General features: G+C 44.9%; 1 protein-coding gene across 1 annotated transcript in view; it reads right to left on the reverse strand.

The window, feature by feature from the left end:
• tenm1 (teneurin transmembrane protein 1) overlaps nt 1-18,523 on the reverse strand; it is a gene marked incomplete at both ends in the record, with an annotated part of 340,279 nt that overhangs the window by 237,264 nt on the left and 84,492 nt on the right. Inside the window, 1 exon segment of the mRNA XM_083785749.1 lies at nt 12,899-13,075. Within this exon segment, the coding sequence (XP_083641875.1) occupies nt 12,899-13,075 (177 nt within the window).

Genomic DNA, 18,523 nt, shown 5'->3' on the forward strand with positions numbered 1-18,523 from the left:
AAAACTTTATTTTTTCTTAAAAAAAAAAAAAAAAGTTAATAGCACAGGCAGACTCTTCACATACTAGAGCATGTCTGAAATAAGTGTCAGAGCTAAAAAAATCGACATGTAAATATGAAATAAATGCCCAAACATGTAGCTAGCTAATGTTACAGACCACAGAAGTGAACCTTTCAAGCCCGTTTTTTCTCAACGCGCTGTTTTCTGCAAGACATTACTCTATAAGCCATAGCTCCAAAACTGGTGGGTCAAACTGAACAACCAATATGTCAATTTGAAACTATGATTCCCTGCTTTCACATGACATGAAAAAAAACGAAAATTAAAAAAAAAAAATCCAATGGCAGTCTCTCAGTCCAATTTGGTCACATACTGTATTTTCCTCAGGGAATTTAAAGGCCTACGCATAAGTACAGTACGTGTGATACGATTGCTGTTTTTGTTGTTTATCTCTGGGACAGCAATCTACACTGTAAAATCCTCTGTGTAATTCTAACTCTGAGAGTTTACAATGTTTAAAATTTTTACTCAGATTTACACAACTTTAACCAGTGTTTTGCTAATATCATCACTAGCCAGTTTTCTTTGTCCTCAAACATCCAGAGAAAGAGAAGAGCCCGGGCGGGATTATGGCATTATCGCAAGATGCTCATTTGAAACAAAAAACCACCAAGTTTAAATAATTCATTTTGAGCACTAAAGTCGCTATAACGGCCGAAGAAAGTATTATGATTCGCTGGGAGAGACCGGAGGGCAAATCAAGTGTGAAGGCATGCTCGCCCTAAATACTCTAGTAAAACCCATTTGTGGAAGATGATATTTATTGTCTTATCAAAGAGAAGGTTTTGAGTCTTGCCCGACAAGTGGCAAATCAATTTTGACTCTGGATTCCCTTTCTTCTTCTCTTTGATGCCTCTTGTCTCCCCTCACCGCTCCCCCTGCAGCATCGAAATGTCAAGACTGTGAGTGCTGCTATATCCCATTCTGACCGGGCACCCATTTTGGTGTCAGCATCATGTTATGCTTTAGCTATTTAAAAATAGCAGATCTACAAGCTCATATCGCGCCACCGAGTGGCGCGATACGAGCTTGTAGGTCTGCTATTTTTGAATAAAATCGAAGAACAACTGACATTTTTAGAATCTGATCTCAGGTCAGAATGGGTTAATCAGACCAGTGTGTGTCCGGCGGAAACCTCGTATGAATCTGATCTCAGGTCAGAATGGGATATACGGAGGCAGTGGTGTTACATCAGGCTAACATCAGCTCCATCTTTTTGCTGGGTATATATAAGCTCCCGGTTATGAGTTCATAAGCAATGTTTGAGCTTGTGACGGTAATGCGCTTTGCATTAGACGGCGCAGTGTGGACGCGAGGCAACACAGCAGGGCAGGACGTGCTGCGGCTTTTGTAGAGTTAGATCAGGCTTTAGACTGTGGGCTTTGAGCTTTGTGCGTGTGTGTGTGTGTGTGTGTGCGTGTGTGTGTGCGTGTGTGTGTGCGCGTGCGCCGCGCGTCCACATATTACCCTGAGACCGTTTCACAGCGTGAGAAAATCGATGAGACCGATGTACCACCGCCTCCCCTCCCGCCGACGTTTGCGCACATGCACGCCAGAGGCACGTATTATATGCAACCCAGCGCGTGCGTGCGTGCGTATACGCATGCACACGAGTAGACATACCTGCCCTCTTTCTCTCCTGTTCTCTCTCTCTTTCACAGACACACACACACACACACACACACACACACACACACGGCACCCCCACACTTCCCTATCCTCTCCTCCGGTCTCTCTCTCTCCCTCCCTCCCTCCCTCCCTCCCCACACGCAGCCTAGAATATTGATGTGCTCTTTAAGAGCCCCTCTTTCTCAGTTTGTGTCACATTCCATCCATCTAACGTTGCCATTTTTCCCAGCAGCTCAGCGTCCCGAGACAAACGTCAGATCATAGAGTGAAAGCAATTCGAGCCCCAAAAACTCCTCCGCTTTTATCCAGCGGGTTTATATATACAATGGCGTCCCCACGCCGCGAGCTTCGCCCTTTCATCATCCTCACGTTATAATGAGGCAATATGCCTCTCCTGCTGCACGTCAGCCCGTATGGTTTCATATCGTTAACCCATTCTGACCTGAGATCAGATTCATACGAAGGTTTCCGCCGGACACACACTGGTCTGATGAACCCATTCTGACCTGAGATCAGATTCTAAAAATGTCACAGTCGTTCTTCGATTTTTCAAAAATAGCAGACCTACAAGCTCGTATCGCGCCACTCGGTGGCGCGATATGAGCTTGTAGATCTGCTATTTTTCAATAGCTAAAGCACGACACGATGCCAACACCAAAATGGGTGCCCGTTCAGAATGGGTTAATAATGGCTCCGTGTGCACTGACCGTAATATTATTCTCCCAACTGTACCGACGTACTTGATTAGCCCATTCAGTGCGGGAACCCCTTTTGGTGTTATAGCATTACGTTGTGCTTTATAGCTATTGGAAAATAGCAGATCTACAAGCGCGCCACTCGATTTTGAAAAATCGAAGAAGGACTGACATAGAAACGTAGCTTTTTCAGAAAAACTGTCAGGATGTGTAGAAGATATTTTTTTAGAATCTGATCTCAGGTCAGGCGTATAGCTGTCTGTGTCCAGAGCTAAACCGCTGGGCTGATCCGCACCACACTGTTTGTGCACAATTCCAGTAAGGTACAGAACTACACCTCCACTTTTTTTTCACATAAAGTCTGGTACTTTTTGGAATATTTAGCTTATGGGTTATTAACAGTTTGACGGCGCCAATATGTTTAAGCGCCACCGAGTGGCGCGCTACGAGCTTGTAGAGGTCTGCTATTTTTTAGAAAAATCAAAGAACGACCGACATATACATAGAAACATAGCTTTTTTCAGAAACTGTCAGGATGTATAGAAGACATTTTTAGAATCTGATCTCAGGTCAGAATGGGTTATAGGGAAGGGAACCTTGTGACGGAAAGACCTCCCCTGTACGTACGTACGTACGTACGGTGCTTTGGTGCTTTCATCTGCTCCTCCAGAGGAAAGTCACACCCGGCAGCCACAGTGCACATCATTTTCCAATGCATGTGTGCGCAAATCTGCGCGCAAATCTCTTCCGTGACCCCCCCCCCCCCCCCCTCTAGACCAGAAACCTAACACCTGTTCTGACATTCCATAATATGTGACCAGATTTGACTGAGACTGCCATCGCGCAAATTATAGCTTTTCACCAGCGGAGAAATACTTTCATTTTTTTCTCAAAATGAGTTAATAGCACAGGCAGACTCGTTACATACTAGAGAGCATGTCTGAAAGAAGTGTCAGAGCTGAAATCGACATGTAAATATGAAATAAATGCCCAAACATGTAGCTATAGGTGTAATGTTAGAGACCACAGAAGTGAACCTTTTTCAAGCCTGTTTTCTCAACTCGCTGTTTCTCTGCAAGACATTATACTCTATATAGGCCATATCTCCAAAACTGGAGGGCCAAACTGAACAACCAACATGTCAATTTGAAGCCATGCTTCCCTGCTTTCACATGACATGAGAAAACGAAAATTAAAAAAAAAAATCCCTCAGTCAAATTCAGTCACATATGTTGATCTGACCTCATCAAACCCTGTAGGCCTACACTCGAGACACGCTCCTTATATGGCCAGTACAGAATTAATTCCATATGTTGATCCCCCCCATGCCAAAGCGCCAGCGCTCGCCCAGCAGTCTGCTGTCACCCAGGCGGATGCGTGCACGCCTCTCGCCCTCAGGCGTCTTGCTGGTAGTAGTAGCAGTAGTAGTATTGGGCAGTGCACGACATGACTTCACACCTCATACTATAAGAAACAAGGTGCTTTTTGTGGAGAGATGTAAACACCATCGTGTAAACATCTTGCCAGCCATCTCCCCGTCGACACGCCCACAGAGTGCGTGCCCACCACAAAACCAGATTACAGGTCTTGAGCGCATATATAGCTCTGTGTTGTTGTCGCTCATTATCTCCGATATATACCGTATCTCCGGATGGCAGGTTGCAGCCGCGCGTCAAATGGCAGGTGCGCGGAAGAGTTTTTTTTTTCTACTGGCACGTTAGTTAGTATAGTGTGTGAGCGCGGGCATATGCCAGAGGAGCTATAGCGCCCCACACCGCAGCCCGAGGTTGATTATTGTGGGGGCGAGTGGCAATTAAAGTAGCTCTAACCCATTCTGACCGGGCACCCATTTTGGTGTCAGCATCATGTTATGCTTTAGCTATTTAAAAATAGCAGATCTACAAGCTCATATCGCGCCACCGAGTGGCGCGATACGAGCTTGTAGGTCTGCTATTTTTGAAAAATCGAAGAACGACTGACATTTTTAGAATCTGATCTCAGGTCAGAATTGGTTCATCAGACCAGTGTGTGTCCAGTCGGAAACCTTGTATGAATCTGATCTCAGGTCAGAATGGGCTAATTAAGAAAGGCTTTTATGTGCGCGGGGGGCCAACGGAGAGAGCCATCCCCGGCGCTATCTAGAGACTCCAGCGGAGAGACGGCGAGACGGCAGAGAGGCGCATGGCAGTCTGACACCACTTGTCAATTAGTCGGTTTTTTGCGGCGGCGGCGGTTGTTTTGCCCGAGCGGCTCGGCGGCGCTCCTCTGCGAGAGCGAGGTGGGAGCCAAAAAGAGTCTGAGTGTATATAAACCCATTCTGACCCGAGATCAGATTCATACGAGGTTTCCACTGGACACACGCTGGTCTGAGTATAACCCATTCTGACCTGAGATCAGATTCTAGAAATGTCAGTCGTTCTTCGATTTTTCAAAAATAGCAGACCTACAAGCTCGTAGCGCGCCACTCGGTGGCGCGATACGAGCTTGTAGATCTGCTATTTTTCAATGTTGAAGCGCTGGGCCCTAGTGGTAAGAGGAAGGACTGCAGGCGGATGTTCAGATGTGCGCTTGCTTTGTGTGTGCTTCTCGGTGTCATCTATCCCCGCCCTGTTATATCTGACTGGGAGCGTCCAAACAGCAGGATGCAGTAAATAAATCATATTCATAAGGTCCAGGGACATTTGCACATTATACCTGTACATTTCATTTATACTTACTGCATTTAATCACGTTCACCTTTCTGTTCTGGGAAGGCTTAAGTTGTATTCAAATTATCTTTTTTTCCTAATCCTTCTTTCCACTTTTTTGTTTTCAGAGGTTAACCCATTCAAACTATTAGGAAGGGGCAACTATAATGAAACAGTGGATGTTGGGAGTTTCGGCACTTAAACTAACCAGGAGCCTTTGTGTTAATAAAAAATGGCCATGCTATACACCATGAGTAACTGTCACCCCCAATTCGCTCACTGTGGATATCAACTCCTTATGCATGTCATGTGTTGTTCCAAGACGTCAACCTCCTATTACTGTACTGTACTGTACATCAAAATATACAGATGACAGGGATCAGACAAATTGTTGTTCTCGGCTTCCCGAGTTTGAGTTTCCTCCCAAAGGATCCTGTGTGAAACAGTGTTGTTTTCGTCGACTAAAACTATAGGCGAAAGTTGCTCGTCGACTACCTTTTTTCCACTGGCGAAAACGAAATGGAAACTAAATGAAAACAAGCTATGACGACTAAAACTAAGACTAAATATATTGACAATTTCGTCAACAAATACAAACTAGACTAAAATGTTAGGAAGGGACTAGTGGACAACATCAGATCCAGGATAAACAAAAGACAAGTCATTTTTCACTTGGTTTCATGCTGAAAATAGCCGATCTACAAGCTCAATGAGCTTGTAGATCGGCTATTTTCAGCAAGTGTAAAATCAGTCATTATACGACGGCGTCAAGGCTCGACGAAACACATTTTAGTCGACTAAATCAACTGTAGATTTAGTCGACTAAAAGTTTCATTCCAAAGACTATGACTATGATTCATAGTCATAGTCTTTGGAATGCCAAAAACAACACTATGGTGTGAAATAGTCGGGGGGTGGAGTGACGTCCCTTTTTCAAAATGGAGGATTACTCCAAGTGGATCAAGATGCTCCAATCATTGTGTGTTCTCCTCTCTTTTCCGCCGTGCCCTCTCCTCTCTTCCCAACTGACATGTCAACTTTTTATCCCCTCTCTCCCCCCGGCCTCTCCTCTCTTCCTCTCTCCCATCCTTTGCAGAGAGAGAGTGTGTTGTAATCTTGAGGATTGTGTGGGGCTCTCGGTGTGAGAGGTGATGGCTATACAAGCAGGATGAGCGCGGTAATCTGCCACACTGGATTAGAGTCTAATCCCCCAACCCCCCCCCCCCCTCTCTATCGCTAGAGGGACCGTCTCCGGGGCGTGCCAATTTGATTAATCTGAGACCCTCACATCGGCAGCTTATATAGCCTTTGCAGCATTTTGATTTGAAGGTATTCTCATGCCTTTCATCAGGCCTGCCGTCGAAACATTGCATTGTTGTGATGCAATACTCGGAGGTGAGGTGAGGACCCCCCCGCCCCCCCTCCCGACCCCGCGCCCAGTGGCGTCGACCGCATGGATTTTAAAGCCTGGCTGATGAGGGCGCTACTAATCCATGCACAATAGTTGAGGATTCATCAGAACGGCTTGCATTGGGGACGTCCGTCCGTCCGTCCGTCGCCCCAAAAAAACTGCCTGAAGTGCATTCGGCATGCATGCATGCATGTCTGCCGGATCCCCGCGGGCAAAAAGGGTGAGATAAAAAGGGGCTTGTGAACGGCCAAAAAGAACCCTGAACTTGCGTCCGCGCCTGTGAACCGACTCTGAGTCTTATATGATAAGCGTGAAGGTCGCTCTGTCCTGCCCATGTCCATATGCACTTCCATGACCTGGCAACACGTTCACAAATTAATGTTCCAATACCGCAGGGTTAAATTGGCGTTAGTATAATTCCCCAGGCTTGGCATGCTATAGCGACAACTAGAGCTACCAAAGGCGATTCCAGTCACGCAGGCAGCTAAGAGGGAACATGATTAACCAATTACCTTGCCTTTTCTAATGAATGACTAATACTTTCAGGCCTGATCGTCAGACGGACGGCTCCTCTCTGTGCTAATGGGAACATTCATGTGCGACCCAGGAGCCTAGATAATCCAATAGTAACTGATTTGAATTCACGCCAGCAGACATATACACATATACGTCTCAGGCAACATTCCAATCGTATAACATTTGAAAACATTCATGTTTACATTTCGGAAGGGAATTTTTTACGTTTCACCGACCATATTAATAAATGTATATAGAAACATCAAATCGCTGTCATTAAAAAAATTCCTCCGCTCCGTTATGCTTTGCAGGGTTTTATTTATTTTTGTATTTTAATCTTACGATAGAGCACTTGTACAGTATAGTGGTGCATAAGGATCACGGCTGCCACTGTAACAGGATAAATATTCAGAACATAAAGGTGGTATAGGCCCAGCCCTCTGAGAGGGTGTGTGTGTGTGTGTGTGTGTGTGTGTGTGTGTGTGTGTGTGTGTGTGTGTGTGTGTGTGTGTGTGTGTGTGTGTGCGTGTGTGTGTGTGTGTGTGTGTGTGATATGTCACTATAGTGCACCCCAGATGTTCCTTTTAACCGAGGTCAAATTGAAAATAAGAATCGAATGCATTAAATATCAATACGAGGCAAATGAAAAACATGTTTTTTCCAATGCTATAGTGGATTGGAGAGAGAATATTTTTGTCCAACCAAGGACGCGGAAGAGCAACCAATCGATGCGAAGGGAGGCGGGATCAGAGACGACGCGTGACTTGACAAAATGGTCAAAGTGAGGGGCGGTTGCCCTTGGTGTGTGTCAGACAAGACAACGACTGACATTTTTAGAATCTGATCTCGGGTCAGAATGGGTTAATCAGACCAGTGTGTGTCCATGTGGAAACCTCGTATGAATCTGATCTCAGGTCAGAATGGGTCAATGGCACAGGATTGACCCGAGTGGATTGACTAACGTTGTTATCTAGTCGACAATGACCGGCGGCGACTTCGTCGGACATAAAAGTGGACATTGGGCTTTGCAGAGTGCAAGGCTTGATTGATTGGAATATGGCTCAGGCAGTATAGCATTCATGAACTGACAGGTCACCGTGTATGCCCATTTTTCTAAACGCTATGCATGTAAACACTATACGTGACACATAGTCTGTCATTTTGTTGACTAGGGTTCGATGCCAGTTGCTCCGATCGCACGCACTCACCAAGTCTCTCTTGATAAGAGCGCCCGAAACATTAACCCATTCTGAACGGTAACCCATTTTGGTGTCGGCATCATGTCATGCTTTAGCTATTGAAAAATAGCAGATCTACAAGCTCATAGCGCGCCACCGAGTGGCGCGCTACGAGCTTGTAGGTCTGCTATTTTTGAAAAATCGAAGAACGAATGACATTTTTAGAATCTGATCTCAGGTCAGAATGGGTTATAATCAGACCAGTGTGTGTCCAGTGGAAACCTCATATGAATCTGATCTCAGGTCAGAGTGAAAGTGTTGGACTGCATGTGAAGTATGAAACCGGAGAGGCACGAGGTATTAGTGCATCGCCTCGTACATTGGGGTTATAAACAGATTGTTGAGCTCCGTATACTGTGTGTATTGGCAGGGCAATGCAGTGTTATAGAGGAGGCAGCAAATCATTATTGAAGGCATAATGTGCAAACACGACAAATCATTATTGAAAGGCAAACACAGCAGACAACATATATAGGGACGGTTTTCATTTCATGTTATCCCTAAAATGATGGTTGAAACGTTCACTCCTGGTACAGTAATATTATGTGACCGGGGACAGTAGTTTGATATACAAGGTCATTTTTCAGTTATTTACATATTATGAAACTGCACACTGTAACCTTTCATATGATGTATTGCTCATTGAAATTGGGGGGGAAATGAAGAAGATATGACCATTTGAAACCTAGTGAAACAGAAAAGTCAAAATAGAGCATTCCACATTCAAAGATTTCAGCAGTGATCTGTGACTTTAGGGGGCGCTGTTTTCCCTTCATTCCTCCATTAGTCAACCAGCAGTGTTGCCATGTCTGCTTATTATAATTAGTTGGCCTTGTTTCTAAAGAAAAATAATGCATAGGCCTACTGTACCAATAAGTCTACACAATTAGAGAATGTTGTTATCTTGATAGTTTGCCTGTTATCTCTCATTTTTTAAATAGGCTACTGTATTTATTTGGCATTTTATAGTATAAAAAAAGGGCAAAAAAACAGTGGCAGATAAATTAGGCCTATGTAAATGTTCCAGATGAGTACAAATAAGAGGTCAATATTAGCCTATTATTATTATTTTTTTTGTCTGCAGAACCCCCACCTGAAAATAATGTAGGGGACAAGATTGGTTTTGTTAAATGCTTGTAATGCTTGTATTTTCGCTTATTTTGGGCTTGTTTTCATATTAGGGTGGCCAGACGTCCGGTTTCACGCCGGACAGTCCGGTTTTAGACCCACCTGTCCTCCTCCCACCTCAACCTCTGGCCGGACACATAATTGTCCGGTTTTTTGTGATATACAGTGCTTGTGTCATTTACTGTCATTTACGTCGTCTGCCTGGGTATTAAAATCTCCGCAGCGCTGCTCAGCTCCGCCTCCGCAGCGAGGCGGCCACACTGTCTTAAAAAGAGAGAGGCTAGTGGAGACGTTCAGAGTGTTGCCATGTCCGCTTAATTATAAGCGACTTTAGGCTTGTTTTATATAGGCTACTAAGCCTAGTCAGGCTTCTTTTGGGCTTGTTTTCATAGACATGGTTGCTTGGTTCTCTTCCAAAACTGGGCAACACTGCCAGTGGGATGGTCGGTTTGTTTGTTGTGCTCTCACAATCACTTTAGTATAGTTAATGCAGAGATAAACAAACCAAATATGCCGAAATGAAAAACTACATTTAATGAGCAATGGAGCAAGGAACTTGACATCATAAAGAAAGGGAGGCTGTGTGAACATATAGGCTACTGGCATCATTCTATGTCCCACACCGATGACCATAAAACTGTATAAAAAAACCCACAAGAAAGAGATTAAACATAAAACATATCTAAACATGAAATAAAATAAATTGATTCTAAAATGAATGGCCTTTGTGGTACCCTATAATTTAAAAAGGTTAATTTAATTAGCAAATATATGTTCTCTGTGGACATAATGCTGGAGATGATGGTGGTGAAAATCAGGTGCAATAGTAGTAGTAATAATATTAATATATGGGGGGGGGGGATCTGGGAGGGGGGGGGGGGGGGTCGGGGGAGCGAGCCCCGCAAAAGTGTCCTCCTTTCTGAGGTCTTGCAGGTGGCCACCCTATTTCATATACCGGGTTGCTTATTTCTGTCGCAGAACCTGGCAACCCCGCAACGACAGCCGTTAGCTACATTTAGCATTATATTGATATCAATCGTCAATCCTGTACATTATCGCACTATATTACATATCGATGCGATCTGCATTATTATGACCTTAATTTTCATGGCAGGTACATTCCCAAGCAACTAATAATAACCACGTTATGGTGACATAATGTCACAATGTTTTCATTCAAGAGTCTTCTTCTTCTGCTGAAAATAGGAAGCCATTTCAGCATGTTCCGTTGTTTTGATGACCAGTGCCCCTAGCTAAAACATTAGCATGAATTAGCTTGAGGTGGACCGGAAATAAACACACTTTTTACAAAATACGACTGTTAATACTTATTTCCGTTAGCCAGTTAGTAAAAGACTAGTAAAAAAGGCAGATTTTAGCAGAATTTGCATACATTAGCAGGAAAGTTGTATTTTCTGGTTAGCATTGGTTAACCCAATGGTTATAACATTAGACAAAGTGACATGTTTAAGCAATTACAACGACTTAATGACACTAAAACGACTTTCTGATGGAATAAAAACATTCTTCAACATTCCAACTGTGTTAATGTGGCTAAAAACGCCACTCGGTGGCGCGCTACGAGCTTGTAGATCTGCTATTTTTCAAAATACCAAAAGGGGTTCCCACCCAAAATGAGTCAATTAATCTATATTCAGATGGTAATGGTGAATATATAGATCATCGGGCGATAAGACTGTTCAGTATAACGGGTCTCCCTCTAGCCTCTCTCCGGGCCGTTTAGTAAAACAGGAAAAACATTTTCAGTTCGGAAATACCAATTTGATCCAATCAAGAGGAGAGACGTCACAAGTGGAAAGTGGAAGGTGGTTGGAGGAAGCAGAGAAATACGGTAAGCAGGCAAAATTGGAACGGGAACACTATATGTGACACTCATGTGTAAGCTGATGGATTATTGTTTGTGCTTAAGGGGGGTCCTATAGCACTTCTGTCACCAAATACAGTACACTGACAGAGTGCAATTTGGGAGTCCCTCGACATGACAATGCTTGAGAACAACTATAGCTTAGCTATAGAGGGTATATGCGCGTGACATCATCACCAAACCAGGAAGTTATGCAGGAACTATAGCTTAGCTATAGAGGGTATGCAGGAACTATAGCTTAGCTATAGAGGGTATGCGCGTGACATCATCACCAAACCAGGAAGTTATGCAGGAACGCCTATACCATAGAGTTATATATCTATAGAGAAGACACCCGAGTTCTCCTTCCATCCACTTGCATTGAGTTGCTCAAAAGCGCATGAGGCGGATTCACTCCTCCTTCCTGGTAGGAACAGAGTGCATTCTGGGGTGGATTGGCCCCAAACACATGAACGCGCTGCCGTTGACTATCATTGTGCCGTTTGTGCGCGTTCACGTATGAAACATTCGTTCACGTGTCATGGCCCCAAACACATGAACGTGCGCAATGATAGTCAACGGAGCAGCGCTGGCTCGAGCTGCAATACCAAATCCGGCCACTATGTCCATTTCGCCTCAGGGTTTCCTCTGGGTGCCTTCTCTAGAAATATATACTCTAAGGCCTATACTGAGTGGCAAAAAACTATACTTTCTGGCCTTGACAGCCCCATATACATCCAAACAGAAAAGTCCTATCTGATTGCATTACGTTAAACAATGTTAAACTCACTTTGCATTAAACAACGTTAAACAATGTTAAACTCACTTTGCATGTTGCTTTGCCACTCGATGTGCCATTCAGTGTTGTTTTTGGCAGCAAATTTCTATTTTAGTTTTAGTCATAGTCTTTGGACTGAAACTTCATTTAGTTTTAGTCACATTTTAGTCACCTGGAATGTCTTAGTTTTAGTCTAGTTTTAGTCGACTAAAAGTCATATGATTTTAGTCGACTAAATGTAGGCTACAGTTGATTTAGTCGACTAAAATGTATTTTGGCGGGTCTTGATGCCGTCGTAATGAGTGTTGAATGAGTGTTGAATGAGTGTTGAATGCTGAAAATAGCCGATCTACAAGCTCACAAGAGTAGATCGGCTATTTTCAGCATGCAACCAAGTGTAAAATGACTTATACTGGATCTCTTGTCCACTAGTCCCTTCCTAACAGTTTTAGTCATCGTAGCTTAGTTTTAATTTAGTTTCCATTTAGTTTTCGTCAGTGAAAATAGGTAGTCGACGAACATTTTTCGTCTTGGTTTTAGTCGACGAAAACAACACTGGTGCCATTCACTTTAACCCATTCTGACCGGGCACCCATTTTGGTGTCGGCATCATGTTATGCTTTAGCTATTGAAAAATAGCAGATCTACAAGCTCATATCGCGCCACCGAGTGGCGCGATACGAGCTTGTAGGTCTGCTATTTTTGAAATTTTTAAGAACGACTGACATTTTTAGAATCTGATCTCAGGTCAGAATGGGTTCATCAGACCAGTGTGTGTCCGGCGGAAACCTCGTATGAATCTGATCTCAGATCAGAATGGGTTAAGCATGCGCATACCCTCTATAACCGTGTGTGTGTGTGTGTGTGTGTGTGTGTGTGTGTGCGTGCTCACCTCGGTCCGCGGTGTGCGTGTACTCGGGGATGAGCGTGTCCAGGGGGTGCATGACGCTGGTGGGCCGCGCCCTGCCGCCGCCGCCGTCCTCCTGGCGCTCCCCAGACGCCACGCCGTTCTCGTACAGCTGGCTCTCCCCGTGGCGCAGATGCCAGGTCAGTCCTAACAGGTGGACCACTGCACACGCACACACACGCACACACACACACGCAGCACGCACATACACGCAGCGAGAGACAGACAGAGAGAGGGAGGAGAAAAATGATGGGGTCATTATTCCTCGCATGCATAGAGGGGGGTTGAATCTCTTTTAACCCATTCTGACCCGAGATCAGATTCTAAAAATGTCTTCTACATCCTGACAGTTTTCTGAAAAAGCTATGTTTCTGTGTCGGTCGTTCTTTGATTTTTCAAAAATAGCAGACCTACAAGCTCGTAGCGCGCCACTCGGTGGCGCGCTATGAGCTTGTAGATCTGCTATTTTTCAATAGCTAAAGCATAACATAATGCTAATACCAAAAAGTGGATCCCGCCCAAAATGGGTTAATGCTCGTCTTAAACTCCTCACTTGGTTTATGTGCTTATTAGCGCTCGGCACAAGACGGCACGGGCAATTAATGCGCGCACGCACGCGCCACGCAGTGAGCACCCACGGCACACCCACCCACACACACACACACACAAATATGCAACGTATGGACACACACACACGTACTGTATGCGCTGTAGCCTACTGTACGCTCTGCACCAAAATGTGAGAGTGACAGAGGTGGGCAATTAAGTGAGATCTTCAGAGCAGGAGCCCAGGGCTGGTATATTAACCCATTCTGAACGGGCACCCATTTTGGTGTCGGCATCATGTTATGCTTTAGCTATTGAAAAATAGCAGATCTACAAGCTCATATCGCGCCACCGAGTGGCGCGATACGAGCTTGTAGGTCTGCTATTTTTGAAAAAAACCGAAGAACGACTGACATTTTTAGAATCTGATCTCAGGTCAGAATGGGTTCATCAGACCAGTGTGTGTCCGGCGGAAACCTCGTATGAATCTGATCTCAGGTCAGAATGGGTTAAAGAACCAACACGGTCCTTTATGCATGACTAATGACGCTTTGAAAATACCGCCGCACACGTTCACTATCCATACGGGCCCCTCTAACCCATTCTGACCTGAGATCAGATTCATACGAGGTTTCCACTGGACACACACTATAGTCTGATTAGCCCATTCTGACCCGAGATCAGATTCTAAAAATGTCAGTCGTTCTTCGATTTTTCAAAAAATAGCAGACCTACAAGCTCGTAGCGCGCCACTCGGTGGCGCGCTACGAGCTTGTAGATCTGCTATTTTTCAATAGCTAATAGCATAACAACGTTGCTAACACCAAAATCGGTTCCCGTTCAGAATGGGTTAAAACATCCAGACCTGAGGACGACGTTTGAGAAATGTCTTCTAAAAAATCATGACAGTTTTCTGAAAAAACCTCATGTTTCTGTATATAAGTGGTTCTCGATATTTCATGTCAAGGACCCCCGGAATATGATATGTAATTGGCCGCCCGAACTCCATCTGAAAATATGTTGTTCCAGCTATAGGGACCTCCCCCCCCAGCAGCAAAGATAATGAGTTAAAAACGTTCTGGAAAAAAACGCTCCGAAAGAATATATATTCAAAGATCTATACGCCACATTTTCACGACTTAAAAAAAAATAGCAGATCTACAAGCTCGTGGCGCGCTACGAGCTTGTAGATCTGCTATTTTTCAATAGCTAAAGTATAACATAACGCTTTAAAAAACACCAAAAGGGGTTCCCGACCAGAATGGGTTAAAACAACAAAGCTAAAGCAGGACACCGGACCCCTCCCCCTGTAAATGTGTTTACGACGACAACAATCTGACACGCTGTTAAATAAAACCAGCCAACACCTGCCAAAATTAATTAGCATCTAGCCAGTGTGCCAATAAAACCTTCAATTAAAAGGGAAGAGAGAAAAAAAAAAAGAAATAGCACACATTCTTTTAACCTCCCATTGGAATTGCTGTTTAGCGATTGTAACAAAAAAAAAAAAAAAAAGTGTGTCTCTATGCCGACGATGTCGACGGAAGTAACTGAGGATAAATCTATTTGCAAGTCAAATCGCAAACGTCGAGTGTGCTTTTGGGGTGACAGCGTGACGCTTCGCTAGGCAGTGTGGATGGTGGTTGCACAGTCTGACTCTGATCAAGGTATAACGAGCTGCTAACGACTTCAAACGTAGGTGTCTGTCTTGTCTGCTGATTGCCCCCAACACACACAAACATGCTTCACGAGCACACACACTCACACAAACTAATATTACACCGGTAATATGCGTGCGCACGCACGCGCGCACACACACACACAAATGTGCACTATGGCTGCTTGGGAAAGAGAACGTGTTTCCTTATTCACACACTGTATGCGCACGCACGCACGCACGCACGCACGCACGCACGCACGCACGCACGCACACCTTCCCTCCCCCGTGGCTGATGAGGAATACCTAATTAAAACTGCATGATAAGTTCAAAGCCACTTTGGAGTCACTTTGCATGGCACTATAGGCACAGAGGGGTGGGAGAAAAAATAAATTAAGATTACTTTTCTTTGAAAAGTGCAAAGTCTAAATGTGTGACGACGGCGACGACGACAGACGGCGACGACGCTCAGAGAGCTGAGGCTATGAATCCTGGTCCTATATACGGGAGAGAGAGATCTCCCTCTTTTTCCACGTTCGAACTTCTAACGGGCGTCGTCGGGAGGGCCTCTCTGTTGGTTTAAGCTTTCTGATGGCGCACAATACGGAAGACTCTTCAAAGCGTGAAACGGTGACGATTATGAGGAGCCATCGGGGGGGGGGGGGGAGGGGGGGGGGCGCCAAGCATCATTTAGTTCACACTAATTGAACTGTCAGATCATGACGAGAGTGCGCACACACACACACACACACACACACACTGTGCGCGTGTAAATGCGCAAACGCGCACTGCACACATCGCTCTTCATATTGTCACTCTCGTCCAAATATAGTTTTTCTCCATTTATTATATTATATATATATTTTTTTTTACATTACAAGAGACCACTGTGGAATTAAGAGTTGTGATGACAGTACTGTAATGTAACGTGTCACATTGTGTGACTGGAGCTTCTGTGCCGTTGTCACAATAATGCGTTCTTTCAAGTTAATCCATTTCAGGCGAGAACCCCTTTTTGGTGTTAGCATCATGCTATGCTTTAGCTATTGAAAAAATAGCAGATCTACAAGCTCGTGGCGCGCCACCGAGTGGCGCGCCACGAGCTTGTAGGTCTGCTATTTTTTTTAAACCGAAGAAAGGAATGACATTTTTAGAATCTGATCTCAGGTCAGAATGGGTTCATCAGACCAGTGTGTGACCAGTGGAAACCTCGTATATGAATCTGATCTCAGGTCAGAATGGGTTAAGAGCGAGAACCTTTGCATCAACATGGACGGATGAACGGTTTGGGCAAAAATAATGAGTATACAGTTAACGCGGCAAAGCAGGAGGGACCATATGTCACGGTCACAACCGATTTAACCCATTCTGACCTGAGATCAGATTCATAACGAGGTTTCCGCCGGACACACACTGGTCTGATGAACCCATTCTGACCTGAGATCAGATTCTAAAATGTCAGTCGTTCTTCGATAAAAAAAAAAATAGCAGACCTACAAGCTCGTATCGCGCCACTCGGTGGCGCGATATGAGCTTGTAGATCTGCTATTTTTCAATAGCTAAAGCATAACATGATGCCGACACCAAAACGGGTGCCCGTTCAGAATGGGTTAAGCAATGACATCATTTGGGAAAAAAATGTTAATATGTCCCTCCGCTTTTTAAAACCTGTCCGTGATGGTCCTCCTTTCCCGAGATTAATGCCACGTTTAGAGCGTGTATACTGTTACTGTAGATGTATTTTCTACACACGGCTGTCAGCGGCATATATAGGGCAAAGTGTAAATGGGCTTAAGCATGAGATACTTACAGCTCCCCCCCCCCCCCCCCCCCCCCCCGTACGTAGCAAAATGATGTAGGCTGGTTATGTTTCATCATGGTCGCTGTCATCCTCCTCTGCTGTGGAACAAGTTGTCACGACGCCATACATTATTGTTCAAGAGAGGGACTATACAGTATGTGTGTGAACGATGGTGAGTGTCGTTCCAAAGGTAGCATTTTGTATAATTGTCATTGTTCACTGTTATAATGAGTAGGGGGGGGGGACGACGACGACCAGGGGCTGTCCCTTATAACTGAACCTGAAGGAAACATCATTTCCTTCTGCCATACTGTATACAACCTAAGGGCTCGTACATACTCCAGTTTTGGTGATGGGTTATTATCACCATTTTAGGTGATAGGCTTATAAGGATTGACCCGCCTCCCTGTGGTTTACCCAAACTTCTAGACCAATCAGCTCCAGAGTGAAAAGACTTGTCCGATAGTAAAAAAACAGAGAGGTGGGTCTGCGTCCGCGCTCCGCGGTGATAGCTGGTCATCACCGCCACTGACGTAATGGTGTCGTTTTCAAACCCTTAAAAAGCTACACCGCGGTGATAAGCTATCACCAAAAACTGGAGTATGTATGAGCTTTAGGCTACCTCAATCTCCACTCCTTTCCTCTGCCCTTGAATCCTCTCCTCATCATAAATGTCCCTACCCACCCTGACTCTCTCTCTCTCTCTCTCTCTCCTTCATTGCTTCTTAAACCTCTCACACTGCTCCTCTTTTTCTCTCAATTTACAATTTAACAGATGCTCTTAATCCTCTCTCTCTCTCTCCATCTCTCTCTCTATCTCTCCCCCTCTCTCCCTCTCTCTCTATCTCTCCCCCTCTCTCCCTCTCTCTCCCTCTCTCTCTCTCTCCCTCCACACACACACACTCTCTCCATCTCACTTTGTCTATTGTTGACCTTTAGCTGGAACACTTAGCGTCCAGAATGGAAGAGCCAGACAGAGTGGGGGGGGGGGGGGGTAGGGGGGGGGGGGGGGGGGGGGGGGGGGGGGGGGAGTTAAGCAGATCTGACGCGCAGAACACACACACACACACACACACACACACACACACACACACACACACACACACACACACACACACACACACACACACACACACACACACACACACACACACACACACACACACACACACACACACACACACACACACGTCGCTGGTGCACATGCATGCAGCGCACGCTCTCCCCATACTTCGCTCGAAGGCTGTCTGCCTCATTTAACCCATTCTGACCTGAGATCAGATTCATACGAGGTTTCCACTGGACACACACTGGTCTGATTAACCCTTTCTGACCTGAGATCAGATTCTAAAAATGTCAGTCGTTCTTCTATTTTTTTCAAAAATAGCAGACCTACGGTACAAGCTCGTATCGCGCCACTCGGTGGCGCGATATGAGCTTGTAGATCTGCTATTTTTCAATAGCTAAAGCATAACATGATGCCGACACCAAAATGGGTTCCCGTTCAGAATGCGTTAAGATTCAAGAAGAGAAATCCTAATCATCTTAGTGCGTTGCGTTCACACATACTATACATTCTGTCTGCATGGGTAGGTTCCTCCATAT

The sequence above is a fragment of the Protomyctophum parallelum genome, assembly GCF_964188405.1.
Source record: "Protomyctophum parallelum genome assembly, chromosome: 16".
NCBI lineage: Eukaryota > Metazoa > Chordata > Actinopteri > Myctophiformes > Myctophidae > Protomyctophum > Protomyctophum parallelum.